We start from the raw sequence: 14,950 nt of genomic DNA on the forward strand, positions 1-14,950 counted from the left end.
ACAAGCGAGCCAAATTGGGTACCTCCGTCTTAGATGTTCGGTCTCTAAGACTTGGGGCGCGTTTGGAAATTGTAACCGGTATTACCGGTAACACTGGTTACAATTTCCGGTGCAAGATCCAATTCGAGACGAAATAACGTTTGTATTTACTTGGATAAACTTGTTGATATTTTTGGAAGCGATTATAAGAAATGTTTACGTAAATACTCGTTATTGTATTTACGCCTAAAATTATTGGCCGGCAATCCGTAATAAGTTTTATTATTTGTCTAAATACGAAGGCATTTTTAAAGCCTTCCGTCGGACGGACGACTTTAATAGGCAATTTTTAATTCTTTTACTCAATTGACATTAATTAAAGGACTTTCAAAGCTCGAGGTAATCGAACGTTTCCGGTTCCGAAGGGACGACACGTGATTTTTTGTAGTTGCGAAACCGATTTTATTCGAAATGTAGATATAGATTACGTTTCAAAAATTTCCGAAAACGAAGAATTTCCCGAAGTCTAATTGCTATTCGAGTTTGAAGTTTCGACCCGTCTCGGCAAACACAAACAAATCGAACGGAGGACGTCGGCAGAGGGCGTATCGGTACCGATAACATGGCGTCGAGAAGCCGAAGTGGGAGTGTGTCGTTTCGTCGGTTGCGTTTCGTAATTTGTTTAGCTTAAGTGTCGGGCAACTTTCGTCTTCGTCGTCTTACTTGACACTCGGAAGCGACCGTCGGCCATTTGGCCACTTCGGACGCCTGTTTACTTGGCCAGTCGATCGAACGATCAAATGTCAAATTCGACCTTGGCAGTCAGATGATCGGATCGCTTCCCGTCCGCAAGTACCCATGGATAAGGAATCCTCCTCTTCTCTCTCTTCTCGTCCCGAGGCGCAGCTAGATCGGGACCTTTCTCGGTCCACTATGGACAAAACAAGCCGTTCGCTCGACGGTCCGTCTTCCGAGCCCACTGACGATGCGGAGGACCCACCTTCCGACGTCTCCGCATCCCGAGAAGTTTCTGAAAACTCGGAACGGACTTGGGAAGAAGAAAAGGACCGAGGCGAGATGAAGCTCGATTTGGAAAGAACCGACGATGTTTCCTGCGTGGCGGAAAGATCGGGAGACGCCGTTCTCGACTTGAATAATTGCGTCACGCCGCTCTCTCCGGACCAGAGGTAAGTTGGTGTCGCTAAATATATTTGTGAAGGTCGTCGAATCGAAACCCAACTTTTCCGTTTTGTTTAGTAATCTCACTGCCGAAAACACCTGCGTTCTGACCAGTGGGAGTCCCGCCATGATGTCCTGCGAGCTGAAGGTGGACGCCGTGGATCCCAGGCGGGCCCGGACTGTCTCGGTGGCTGAGGTGAAAGAGTTGGCCTACGGACGACTCCGGGAGGAGCTGTGCAAGGCCCAGCAGGTACGTTCCATTGCTTCTAGGCTTTGTTTTGGGGTCGGTTTCCTGGTGGAGGCTAAGGGAAGCCTTGGTGGGGCCTTGTTTCGGATCTTCGGGTACAGTGGGACGTCTCGTTTTTAAAAGCGGTGTGATATTCTCTGTACCTATCACCTGTGGTGTAAGAAATGGAAACGACCGATTTGATCGAGATGTTCTCTTAAAATGAGTAAACTCGCTTTTTAGGGCCAGAACTTTTAGTTGGACCTTGTTTCTACCGGAGGCTTTCGACATCCTCTGAAGTCACGATTCCTGTGGTGCAAAAAGAGACCGGAAGCCATGTTACTTTCCTGGCAGACTCGTGCGAGATGCAGTCCCTTAAACTTGTTGCCTGCTGTTTCGAAACTCTCGTGAAACTTTGCAAAATAAATGTGTGGTTTCCGAAAATGGTGTTTGAAATCTGGTGTTTTATTCGTCATGAGTGATGACGAAATGCTTATTTGATGCAAAACGTATTGCCTAGGCATGGAATTTGGTCACAAAAAAAGTGTTGGCAAACTTGACATATTTAAAATGTTGATATTGCCACACACTATCTTTTCACTTAGGATTGTACTCCTCGACACTCTTCAATTACATACTCCCACGATAAATTTCTAGGTGCCATCTCTCAGAGAACAATTTTGAATATTCTAAAGAGGTCTAGAAAATTCCAGAAACTTTCATCAACCTAATGTTTTAAGCATTTTAGATGATTTTGATGCTTCAGTATGGCTATATCTTTAAATATTTAAATTACAAGATTGACCAAGCATGCATATATTATATAAAAATATTATATATATGTTCTTTTTAGTCTAAATATATGAATTTAAATGGATAAATTATAAGGTCTGTCCAAAGCAACCTAAAAAAATCTGCACCTCTTTTAATGTCTAATTAACCATAAGGAATACAAACAAAAGTAGAGTATGGTTGAACGTCGATCATTCAAAAGAATCAGTCTGGAATTAGTATTCACTGAAGTCAATTTCAATTGATTTTAGTGGACATTAATTCTAGAAATTATGAAGTTTTTACATAATAAGGATTGTCGGTGATTGTCTTTAGGATGAAGGAGCCAACCTAGCAATTATGCCACCGAGGGCAAGATAGTTATTTGTCACCCCTTTTAAATATACACATAGTGTAATTTTAATTGAAAAATCTGAGGGCTCAGACCTCACATATTTAATTGCTTAATTGATTATTTTACTTTTTGAAAATAATTATCTGAAATTAAGAATGTTTTATTATTTTTATTTTCTTCGGCCAATTTTGCTGCCCCTAGCAATCTATCTCCCTGGGCAGCCGCCCACCTGTCCCACCCTTGTATCGGCCCCTATCTATTAAGCCTGCTGTCTAGCTGACTTATTGACACTAGTGTTTGGATTTTTTTATTAATTAGAAATAGAAAAGCAATCATGAAAGCCTATCAAGATAAGCATGATTAATAATCACAGGCTTTTAATGTATCAAATGTATTTGAAGCTTTTGATACATAAAAAAGCAGCATTGACATAGTTAGAAATGTAACCCAATGAGGATTTTTCAACTCTCATAATGATTGAGCAAAGTCAGAGATTTGTCAGAGTTAAAAAGGAAAACTATGTAAACAAAACAAAATAAGTGATTTCTTTATTTATTACTGTTCTTTACAGAACAGTAATAAATAATTTTTATGTAAGTACTGTATTTTATTTAATATTAATTTTACTTTCTACATTTTTACTTTGAATTCAAAGTTTTGTCAGTATGTTGTAGATTACAATGAAAGACTAGCGCTTACTAAATTATGCAATTATTTTGGTTATTTTTTTATCATTGGTATGATAAAAAAATAACCAAAAAAATTGTTTTGCCTTAACTTTGTTTTACTATTGTACTACAATTAAAATTAATATCTTTGTAAAAGTGTATATCTTTTTATTCTTTCTCTGTTGAATGTGATTGGTTTACCAAAATTGTCCCATTCCTATTAGTATCCTGAAAAATATTTAGTTCTGAAACGAAAACCAATCTGTTGGACTACTTAAAAACTTGTTTTAGTGTTAAGAGATTAGTTAGTGAAGAAAGTTCTTATCTTTTTGTAGATGCTTACTGTCTTAGTAGAGTCACACAAAATGAAATGAGACACAGCAGAGGGTTATAGCACAGGGAATCACCCCAGGTGTAGACTAATAAATTTGCTGCTTATATAAATCCACTAAGATATCAACATTGCAACTTTTGTATTTAATAGGAGGGTAGCCAGTAAGAGAAGCACTTGGAATAATTGCATGACTACAACCAGTCCAAAGATTCAAAAACATCCAAAGAAGTTAATCTTTACAAATTTAATATGTTATAGTTATATTTATTTCATTACCTTGATATACTAAAGCAGCATTTCTCAACCTGGGGGTTGTTTGACCCCCAAGGGGGTCACAGTGATATTAAAGAGGGATCGTGAAACAATAATGAAATCATTTCCAATTCACTGGATGTAGATGGCTCACTTTGTTTTTTCACAAATTTATCCATTTCGCATTAGAAATTAAAAAAAAACAATTCAGTTTTACGGTTGACTGCACACCAAAATAAAAGCACCAGATGCACACTTCGCATTCGAATAAACTTAATTGAAGTGGTGCAATTGCCAGCACCTCTTTTATGCTAGTGACAGCACGACTTGTTCAAACGCATCCATATGCATGTTCAAACATGCTCTCACAGCGAGTATTATAGAAGTAGATCAAATTACAAAGAGCACGTACACATCAAGTTGGAACTTATAACTTGCTTGTGTATGTACATGTCATACATGCATGTTCATATGTTCATACGCGTCCCTATAAATGCAGCGACATAAAATAACAGGAATAGTTGTATTACATTTTTTATACTGTCGGTATTTTCTTAATGTATAAAATTAGTGCAATGTGATTATATAATATTTTAAAAAATTTACATTTATAATTACAGTCAAAATTCAATTAGTGATAGTAAGGCTTACTGTTATTATTCTTTTGGGTGGTGGATTGCAAAATATTAATTTTATTTATATTTACTATTTGGGGGGGTTGCAGAGCTAAGAAGGTTGAGAATCGCTGTACTAAAGATTTAAATCTTATTACAGGAGTGTTTTATTGAAATGTGACAATCATAAATAAAATTATGTAAAATGAAAATTACTTTACAGTACACTACAAAACTTAAATAATATTATAGTAAAGAAAATGAAAAATAATAATTAAACATTACTTATTCACTCAGCATACATTGAAAAATAGTTTAACAATTTATATAATACAGATTTAGAGATATTATTAACAATATTTTAACAATACATAGCAGTTATTTTCAGCTTTCAGGTTTAATTGATAATAAATATTCAAGTTGTATCTTGATACTCTACATCTAGCAGAGTTGAGCATTTAGAAAAGATATGAAAAGTAAAGATTAGTTCCAGAGAAAATTTGCAAAATAGGATTAAATAATGTAAGTCAGGGCCATAGGAGATGGCCTGACCAGTAATTGGCATCTTGTTCCTCTTATAGTCCAAAGGACTGTTAAGAAAGCTGCTTCTAACTGGAAACAATACATTGATTGGAACATTGCTCTCTTTTTAGACTGCATTCTAGCTCTAATCAGCCATATTGTTCACTGGCATTTTGGCTGTCACAAGTGTGGAGTGGAAGGGCAAAATTTGGCAAATCACTTTATGATAATATTGTAAAAATGATTCCAATAAAAGAGCCGGATGAAGAGTACAATGACATCAAAGCGTAGGAAACCACTATTTTCAATATACTATACGTTACAGATAGGTTTTACAGAGAAGTATGGAAAGATGCAAGGTGGGCATTACGAGAAGAAACAGAAAGTGAATCACCTGGATAAGAAATCAAAGGTTTATGATATCATTGAGAGGATCAAATGTTCAAAAAGGCCAATGGACCGGACACATTGCTAGAAGACAAGACAACAGATGGACTATAAATATCCTAAACTGGTACCCACAAGGTAGCAAATGGCCAAGATGAAGACCCCACACTGGAGTGACAAATTTAGGAAAGAAGTTGGCATAAATTGGGAAACTAAAGCATTGGACAGGAAAAAATGGAAAAGATTAGAAGAAATCTTCATCCAGCAGTGGATTGTCGATGGATGATGATGATGATGATGATGAAATCTAATACACCTTATATTTATTTTTTTTTGTGCTTCTGTTTTGAACTGTGTTCAATATAGCATAGGCATTAGAATATCAATCAAGTAAGACACAATCCACCAACATTATATTAGCTATTATTACTATTATTATTATTATCACAAAAAAAATAAATATAAAAACTTTTAATATCAATAATATCCAATACTCTTGTTTGAGAATCAATTGCTTAGCTCTTATTTGCTGTAAATAACTAACATTTAACAAAATTGACAGTCCGCTTTTACTATATATCAGAGGTGGGCAAGCAAGAGTTCAGTGGGAGCCGAAATGTAGGTTTTGCAAAATGCATGGGAGCTGCAGTTGTGTACTGTCATGGCAGATAGTATGGTAAGGCAGGGAAGGATAGGGTGTCCCCATCTGGGTCATTAACATGTTTTAGAGAAAAATAGGTTTGAAATGTCAATTTAATTTATTGCACCAACTTGGAAATAAATTACTAAATATTACATATATATAATTACATATTTTCACAAAATTGTGGAAATAAAATTGTAAAAATAATAATAATAAAGAGCAGAAATTAACACTTTCAGCAAGAGCTGCATTTGCCCTTGCATTTGTCCATGTCTGCTATATATAGTTCTTTGACTCTGTATTCACCATGATCGCTTCAAATTCAAAACATAGTTTAAGGTCATTTTTTTGTATTCTCTATAACATAGTTCCAGATTCAAGTCACTGACAGTGAGCTGAGGTTTAAGTCACTGATAATAGTGACTTAAACCTTTCAGCTTTTTACTTAATGCACATGTAGATGAAATCTAATGGGATAAACAGGGGAGGACATGGGTTTTTGCAATGAATTTTTAATGTTACATGAATTAAGCAATAATAATAATCTGTACATGTGATAATAGAGATGTTGCGGCCAACATTTTCAACATGTAAATGTGTACATCGGACGTTCTGCGTTGCCTTCCTGTAAGCCTAGAAGTTTGACAATGGCGTTCAGAACATCAAGCATGAGTCCATTGATGTTCCAAATGCCATTGTCAAACTTACAGGAAGGTGGCACTGAATGTCCAACATACATGTTTTCTTGTTGAAAACGTTGGCCACCAGTGGCCAGTGGCAAGGGGGTCTATCATGCATAGGGCACCACTTGCAGAGGGGCGCCCAAATGGTCCCCAAGACAAACTATATGTGTTTCTGGAGGAGGGCAGTACCGATAAAGTGTCGTGCTCTGGGCACCAGTTATGTTCGCTACACCACTGTCAGCCACAACCTCTCTAAGGACAACAGCAACAACCTCTAAAAATATATTCTATTTAGGATTAATGATGAAATTTGAATAAACTATCAATTAAACCACGGGTTCCCAACTTTAGTAATAATAGTAATAATAATATATTAATTGAGCTGTATGAATGAATCTACACATTGTTTATGTAGAAAAGATTACTTGCAGTGTGCAAATTTACTACATCCAGATCTGTCACATGCATAACCCATTGCACTAATAATAATTTTAATGAACTTTTTTCAATTCATCTGACTTTACTAATTTTTGACTCCCAAAAATGACTTATTGATCCCTGGAGACGATATCAACCACTTTAGGGACCCCTGGATTGAAGACAGATTTGGTTTGTTTATGTGAAAAACTGTGCCTAAACTTTCCTGTGAAAGTAGCAAAAATAACTTCACTCCCTTGGTGATACAAAATTATGAATTGTTCTGATGAATTATTGGTTACAGCATTCAGGCTTTTTGTTTTCTGTGTTGTTGTTGTACTTTTGAATCAGTTCTAATAATAATTTGTTGTAATAAGTAATAATTTTTTTCATTTTTCATACTAAAGTTTCTGAAATCATTATGCTTGAATAGTTGTTATGGTTACTAAACAAAGCATGCACTCATTCCTTTGCACTCATCACATACATGACAAAACCTCGTGATCTATTTTGAACAGTTGAGTCAATTCTAACAAAATTCTTTAACTTGAGATGTTCAGTTTGCATCAAATAAACATGAATATGAAAGTACATGACACATTTTAGATTGGTTGAACATCAGATCATATGAATCTTGTTCTGAGACTGTTGGTGAACATGGTCACGAGAGTTATTACATAGAGAAGAGGAAATTACTGAAAATTTATCAGCTTTCAAAATAAAAGTTTAGTAGGAATGTGCAAGTCTCTCAAAAGCTTGAATTGATATACAGGTACTCCTCACTTTACGATCGAGTTCTGTTTCGACGACTATGTCATTAAGCGAATTGGTCGATAAGCAAGGAGCTTGCTCTGGGAATATAGGATCATTGTAAAATTATACAAATTATGCAACAAACTTCAAATTTATTCATAAAAAGACTATTATAGTATGCGCAAGCCTATTATAGTACGCTTAGTGCACATGTCACCATTCGCCACTGACCAACACTCAAGCTGAGAAAGGGGATTCCCTGAATTTCAGGTGGAAACTCGATTGGTCGTAAGTGCAAGTGGTCATTAAGCAGATAGGTCGTAAAGTGAGGAGTACCTGTATATATGTATATATATATACACCCATCTGCCAATCACAATATTTCCGGAAACCATCAAAAAACACATACACATATATATATATCACCTTTAGTCCACTCATAATTCCTACATATATATGTTATGGACAAAGTGATTAATACGGGCATTATGAATAATGACCAACAAAATTGGGCATTGTAATAAATTTCAATAATTTATCAAATTGACTGGTCGTTATGAATACTGCTATAACCTAGCCGGGCAAAATGATGATAATAAGTTGAGGAGTGATCATACGACATACGCTAGTCAATGGGCACTCAGTTGCGCATGCGTATTACGTTTAGTACCAAATTTGGCGGCATTTGCCGATTGTTTAACGTCACTAGTTATTTATTCATGGTAGTTCTTGAACACATGTATCAATAACTAGTATGTATCAATATCTAGTAACGTTAAACAATCGGCGGCCTGCCAGCAGCTCCCCTTCGGGAGAAATCCGTCGAGAGCACAAACAGTTGCCACCGCCACCGCCAAGATGGTGCACATAGGTAAAAATTTGCCATTTAATTAATATAGTTAATAGTACTTAGTTTTAAAAGATTACATGTTCTTTTTAAAATACTTTGAAATAATTCACAAAAAATAAATATTTCTAAATGAAATAAGTGGAGGTTTTTTTTAATCAAATTTTAAATTCAGTACTAAACATGATATGCACATGCAACTGAGTACCGATTAGCTAGCGTATGTCAGATGATCATTTCTCAACTTATTATTATCACTGCTTGACTAGGTGATAGCAGTATTCATAATGACCGGTCAATTTGATAAATTAATCAATATTTATTACACTGCCTGCCCTTTTTGGTCATTATGAATAATGCCTGATTAATCACTTTGTCCATAACATATATATATAGGAATTATGAGTGGACTAAAGGTGATATATATATATACAGTAGACCTATAACACGAATTCGTATAACACAGCGAAAAAATTGTGATTGTGTTCATATAACATGCTAAAAGAGACGTGTAACACGGTAAAACATCATCGCTGACTCATGTCGCGACAGGATTGGTCAAATCTGGACCAATAGCAGATATTGTGCAAACCGTTGAGTTTAAATGAGCACTGGACCTACCTAAAGACATTTATTATTTAACGGCCATAAAAATTACATTTTTGTTAATGATGTCTCCAAAGTTAAGTTATTTTTCTGCGAAAAATTCGCTGATCAGGAAACATGCGCCCGCCGTTTAATGAGCCACTCCACGACAAAAACAAGCTTAAGCAATGGTGTCTTCGAACAGTGCACACTCGGTAAGTAATCCTACAATTTTTTGTTTATAGCATAGTTTATATGGATTCATCCCAAAAAATTATACGTGATTTGGAAATGTTGAGTCAAATTAGTCTAAAATTGGTTAATTTTATGGAAGAAAACTTTTCAAACAGCCATAGCCCCTAATTGCACACATGCCAGGCCAATTGTGATTGGCTCATGTATTTAAGTGACTTGTACAACACGGAATGTATCTACCGTGTTATAGGGGGGTCTACTGTATGTGTTTTTTGATGGTTTCTGGAAATATTGTGATTGGCAGATGGGTATGGTTAGTGTGAAGTTTTCATGGTTTTAAAGACTATATAAAGGAAAAACTGTTGGATGTATTTGTGATTGCAATTTAAAATTCAGTGATAGCTCACATTGCTGTGTAATCTGCATTTGTTCTTAAATTGACTTTCAATACAAATAACCTGTGAGTTATTTGCAGGAAATTACAACAGTCAAAAGATCAGACATTCTTTTCATACTATTTCATTGCAAACAAGGAATCGTAATTCATACTGTAGAAAACAATATTATATGGCATTATTTTTATAGTTGAAATGTTTAATTTATAATGAAGATTTAGAAAATAAAGGTTTTCTATACTACTATAAAGTTGTACCACTTTAAAATGAATTGATTAATTTCTTTCTTAGATTTGAAAAAATATATTTTTTAATTATTAAATTTCCATATAAATTTCATTGCTGATGGGTCAAGAAAGCAAGTAAATGAGGATGTGAACTTAAAAATTATTTGATGATACTTTTTCTCAATGAAAATTGCATGTGCAGATTGTAGACAGGAAACTATGGCAATTTGATGTTTTGGAGTGACTATGAAAAGTTATTCATTTAAAATTTTTAATATTATAAATAGGAAAAAATATGTTAATGTACTACTATAATTTACTTTTTATATTAATGAAGAGTTCACATTCTTGAAACATGAAATGAGAAATCATATTTGCTTTTTCATTATTTTTTTATAACATGTACAGTACGTAGTAGATGAGAAAATTGCTATTGAATGAAGTTATCTTTATTGTAAAAATATATAATTTTTATTTATTAATAGCTTAATGAATTTAAAAAATTGTTTAATAAAAACATTTGTTTAAATTATATGCAGGAATTAAAACTAAAAGATGAAGAAGTTGCTCGTTTGAGTCAGATAAGAGATGAAGTCGGTGCCGAGTTAGAAGAATTAACGGCTAGTCTTTTTGAAGTAATGTATAGACATTTTACACTTGATCAGAGAAACTAGTTTATTATATAATGAGAATAAAATTTATTTAATTTAGGAAGCTCACACCATGGTTAGAGAAGCTAATATAAAACAAGCCAATGCAGAAAAATTACTAAAAGAAGCAAATTTAAAGGTATTTATTATAGAATTTACATATTATAGTTGTAATCTAATTTTAAAATGAATCTCTTTTACAAATATATCAATAAGATCATCTAAAGTATAATTTTTTGACAAACCTAGTAACAGATTTAAAAAACTTAAATTTCTGTTTGTGTTTCCAATGTACACTCTCTTTGCTATCCATTTGTGCTGGAATAAGATACTGGTTTATTCTTCAAAACTAAATTATGGTATAGTTAGCATGTACTATTAATAAACTGTTTTTATTGCAATATCTAAGAAATATAGCAATAGATTTTTTTCTATTAATATAGTATAAATTGTTATGTTAACAGAATGCTTACAATGTAATTTTTTCTAAGAAATTAAATGAAATATTAAATGAACTTTCTCACTAAATTTTTTTAATGCTGTATTTTATTCCTGTGTTATAGATAGAAGTTCTTCAAGCAGAAGTTCAAGCATTAAAGACACTTGTTATTACTTCTACTCCAAGTATGCCTAACAGACATCTCCATCCTCAGATAGAAAAAAAAGGAAATGGAGTTCGATGCTTGTTTCAAAAAGGTCACAAAAGATATCCAAGCAATTACGAATTGGAGTCGGCTACTAAAGATACACCTCCAGATTCACCTATAAAAGAATTTGCCTCTTCGGATATAGAATGTGAAAATAATGAGGTAAAGGTATATTTTTTAAAGTTCTGAATAGTAATACAGTAAAATCTGTCTAAAACAGAAACTTGCCAAAAAAGAAAAAATTCTTTTGAATAGAACAAATTCTTTTTATGTTAAATTTCACTCTGAGCTGGAAACCTGTCTAATGCAGAAACAACAGGTGTTTGCATACAAAGAATGTAACAGTATGGATAAAGTGGAAAAGTAAGAATTCACCTACAGACAAATAAGTAAAATTACTACCAGCTATAACATTTGCTGCAGAGTATGGAAAACTGTATTCCAAGAATGATTTTGAACCTTGTGAGAGAAACAAAAGTCACTTGATTAAAACAAAAGACACAAGGTCTTTTGTTAAGGCCACTACTGGGTTAGTGGATAAAGTCACTAAACATTGGTAGTTGGGGATTTGCACCTGACTAATGGGCTGACCATTTGGACTTTTCCACATTTTATTCACCTGTCTAATGCTTTAATAAGGAGTAGTTTCTCATAGTAAAATCATATCAAAAAGCATCACCCCTTTGATAGATTGCTCGCGTGTTCCTCCGCTTTATCCCATAAAATCAAACCTTTGTTAATATTAGTCTTTGTTGAATTAACCAGAGACAGAATTGAGAACTATCAAGTATCCTTTCAAGAATGTTTTATACATATATAAAACAATCCAACAACAATATTACATTAATTGCAAACTGCAGTATAACAGTTTTTCCTAGATGATCATTCAGGAATATGCTCATGATCCTAGGACCTTTAGGCAGTTCACTCCAACATTTTCTAATAAAAAACTCAAACAAATAAATAAAACATAAGTGATAATCGGATTTATACAACAATATAGAAATACTGTATATAAAATGACTTAAAACATAGATTTATGCATATATTCTATACTAATGCACAACTCTTCTAGCCTATATTGCCAGCAATACTTTCTCATTTTTCTTTCATGAAATTTGCAGCTTGGGCTATAGCCCAAGCTGCATGGCTCTTGTACCTTTAAATACTAGCTAACCAACCAACCAATCTTTCACGAAATTCAGGCATCCATAAGTAAAAATCTCTTTCCAAACTTACAGCCCTGATAACATATTCCATGTTCACAAGAAAATTGGATCTATTACTCCTAGCTTTTTAAATAACTTTCCCTTGATTGTAACTAACAAATTTGTTCCCTGCCAGCAGTGCTGCTCTGAGCTGTGGCCAATCCCAAAAAAGGACCATAATATCTATCTCTTGATTTGCTTTTTTTCCATGGTGGACAAAAAACAAATCAAGTGATGAACAAATCAAATGAACACCAAGTTGAAAATGTTTGAAATTGTATTTACAATTGCATATATTTTTCTGAAATTAAAAAATAAGCCTTTAACCAACACTGTGGCATTCCTCATTGTTCTACTGTCATCAACTTTCTGTTTACCAAATATGAAATAATAAACAACTTTCAAAATACCTCTTATCTTCATTATATACTTAGATATATCAAAAATGGGTTAATGTTACCCTAGGTATCGAGATGGCGGCGCTTCTGGTTGCCATCTTGTTTGTGCCCATGCACGTGTGCAAACAAGATGGCGACTGTATGCGGTAGATGATGCCCACGCGCCGATTAATGTTACCAAAGGCAGTGAATGTGGCGGCTCATCTCTGAAACAGTGGGGACACACGTACTAACCTAACCTAACCTATTCTAATAAATTACCACAATTATTGCTGATCGATTTATTAGAATAGGGGTAATTTTTTAAAATAGGTTAGGTTAGATTAGAACGTGTGTCCCCGCTCTTTTTCTTTCCTCTGATTGCTGGGATCGGAGATGAGCCGCCGTGTCGACACCTAGGGTCACATTAAGCAGAAAAAAATAAATAAAAACTGTACTTACATTCATTTCGAATTTTTCCCTTTTTCTGACGTCTGGTTGTTTCTGAAGTAGATGACTCTGCATTAACATTCGTCTCGGTTCCTTTCCCCCTCCTCTTTTTATTCGTATTCTTGTCGGTTTTCTCCTCGGATTTCTTTCTTTTTCTTGCTTTTTGTTCCGGTGCTTTTCTTTTGGTTTTTTTTTTTCCAGGAGTGGTGGGCACAGTCTTGGGTTCTTCCCGTAATGGTTTTTTTCCAGATCTGGGAAAGATTTTACTTAAATGTTGCACGAAAATAAAAAAACGTTCTCCAGGTTTTTTCGAGGGCCATCTGTGGTATTTTTTATACATAAACGAGTACATGTACGAATTCGACAAGTCTTGTGCATAATGTTTTGGTAGGTTTCTTTTGTTCTTTAGGTAGTTCCAGCAGTTTCGACATCTCATTGAACAGGAATTTCTATCCATACGATAAGCTAATTTGCAAGGGCTTGAACATTTCAAGCATACATCGACGACATGTTGTAATCCTAGTTTGACCGCAAATTTGAACCCTTTTATCGATTCTGGGATCCAAGCCCAATTTGGAATAGTCACATTCGAGAAGACGGAAAAAATGGTGGGTGGTACATCCAACCCAAAAATCTTCAAAGTTAACATTGTAGAAATTACTCATTTCAAAAATAATTATCAAAACAAACGGAAATATCCAAACTTAAATTTTTCTCAAAAACGATAATTATCTATCACCTTCAGATCAAACAATCATACACCTTTAACACACCCCTCGTCAAATCAGTCGCATTAATTTGCATATCGCACGGCTTCGTACTAAATCGCACCCTCTACCACAATTGCCAATCGGTAACCTGAGACGAGATTACCGGAAGTGCCGCCATCTCGATACCTAAGGTAACATTAACCCAAAAATGTTTAATTTTGTTATACCAAATGAGTTGTTAAAAATTTTATGTGACAAATTTAATTTAAACCAACATTAGAAACAAACTTGAAAGGGTTAAGGTGTCTGTAACAACATATGTGTCAATGTGAAATGGAGTAATGGATATTTGTCCTACCTTGTCAGATTCTTGACATTGACCCTGACCATGTGTCTGTGTGGCTTTGTCCTGACAGTAAGGCTGGAGTAAGATGACAGCCCAAATAATAACCTTGACTTTTTTCTTTTAACCAATTACTTGATATCTACAAGAAAGGCAAATGAACTGGCAAGTTTGCTGGGCATATAGACTAATGTCGATATAGACATTTGATTTGCTGTGTGTACTCCTTGTCTCTGTCAAAAAAATATATAGGTCAGAGATCGCACTGACCTATATATTTTTTGAGAGTGAACAGTTTCTAGAAAACATACAGGTAGACAAATGATGCATTCCGATGCTCTCTGAGTCTCTCTGCTATCATCAACCCTCTAAGTCATCTTAGAGGGTTGATGATAGCAGACTCAGCTATTTGGTTAGGTTTGGAAAATGGCGGTGCTGAATGGTGACAGTCTAGTGGTGTTGATGTACTGTACTTGTAGGATGCTTTTTTCTGAGGCAATATCGTCATTTAGAAGAAATGCTGGTTTCAATAT

At 34.6% G+C, this 14,950-nt stretch overlaps 1 protein-coding gene across 1 annotated transcript in view; it reads left to right on the plus strand.

The window, feature by feature from the left end:
- Positions 1-564: 564 nt before the first annotated feature.
- Positions 565-14,950, plus strand: part of LOC136990596 (guanine nucleotide exchange factor for Rab-3A-like) — a 43,084-nt gene continuing 28,698 nt past the window's right edge. Inside the window, exons 1-5 of the mRNA XM_067288986.1 lie at positions 565-1,166; positions 1,237-1,408; positions 10,572-10,667; positions 10,744-10,821; positions 11,246-11,491. Coding sequence (XP_067145087.1) covers positions 838-1,166; positions 1,237-1,408; positions 10,572-10,667; positions 10,744-10,821; positions 11,246-11,491 — 921 coding nt within the window. The 5' untranslated portion in view covers positions 565-837. The remainder of the gene's footprint in view (positions 1,167-1,236; positions 1,409-10,571; positions 10,668-10,743; positions 10,822-11,245; positions 11,492-14,950) is intronic.

Source organism: Centruroides vittatus, unplaced genomic scaffold (assembly GCF_030686945.1).
Source record: "Centruroides vittatus isolate TY-2023 unplaced genomic scaffold, ASM3068694v2 scaffold_946, whole genome shotgun sequence".
In the NCBI taxonomy this organism is placed as follows: Eukaryota; Metazoa; Arthropoda; class Arachnida; order Scorpiones; family Buthidae; genus Centruroides; species Centruroides vittatus.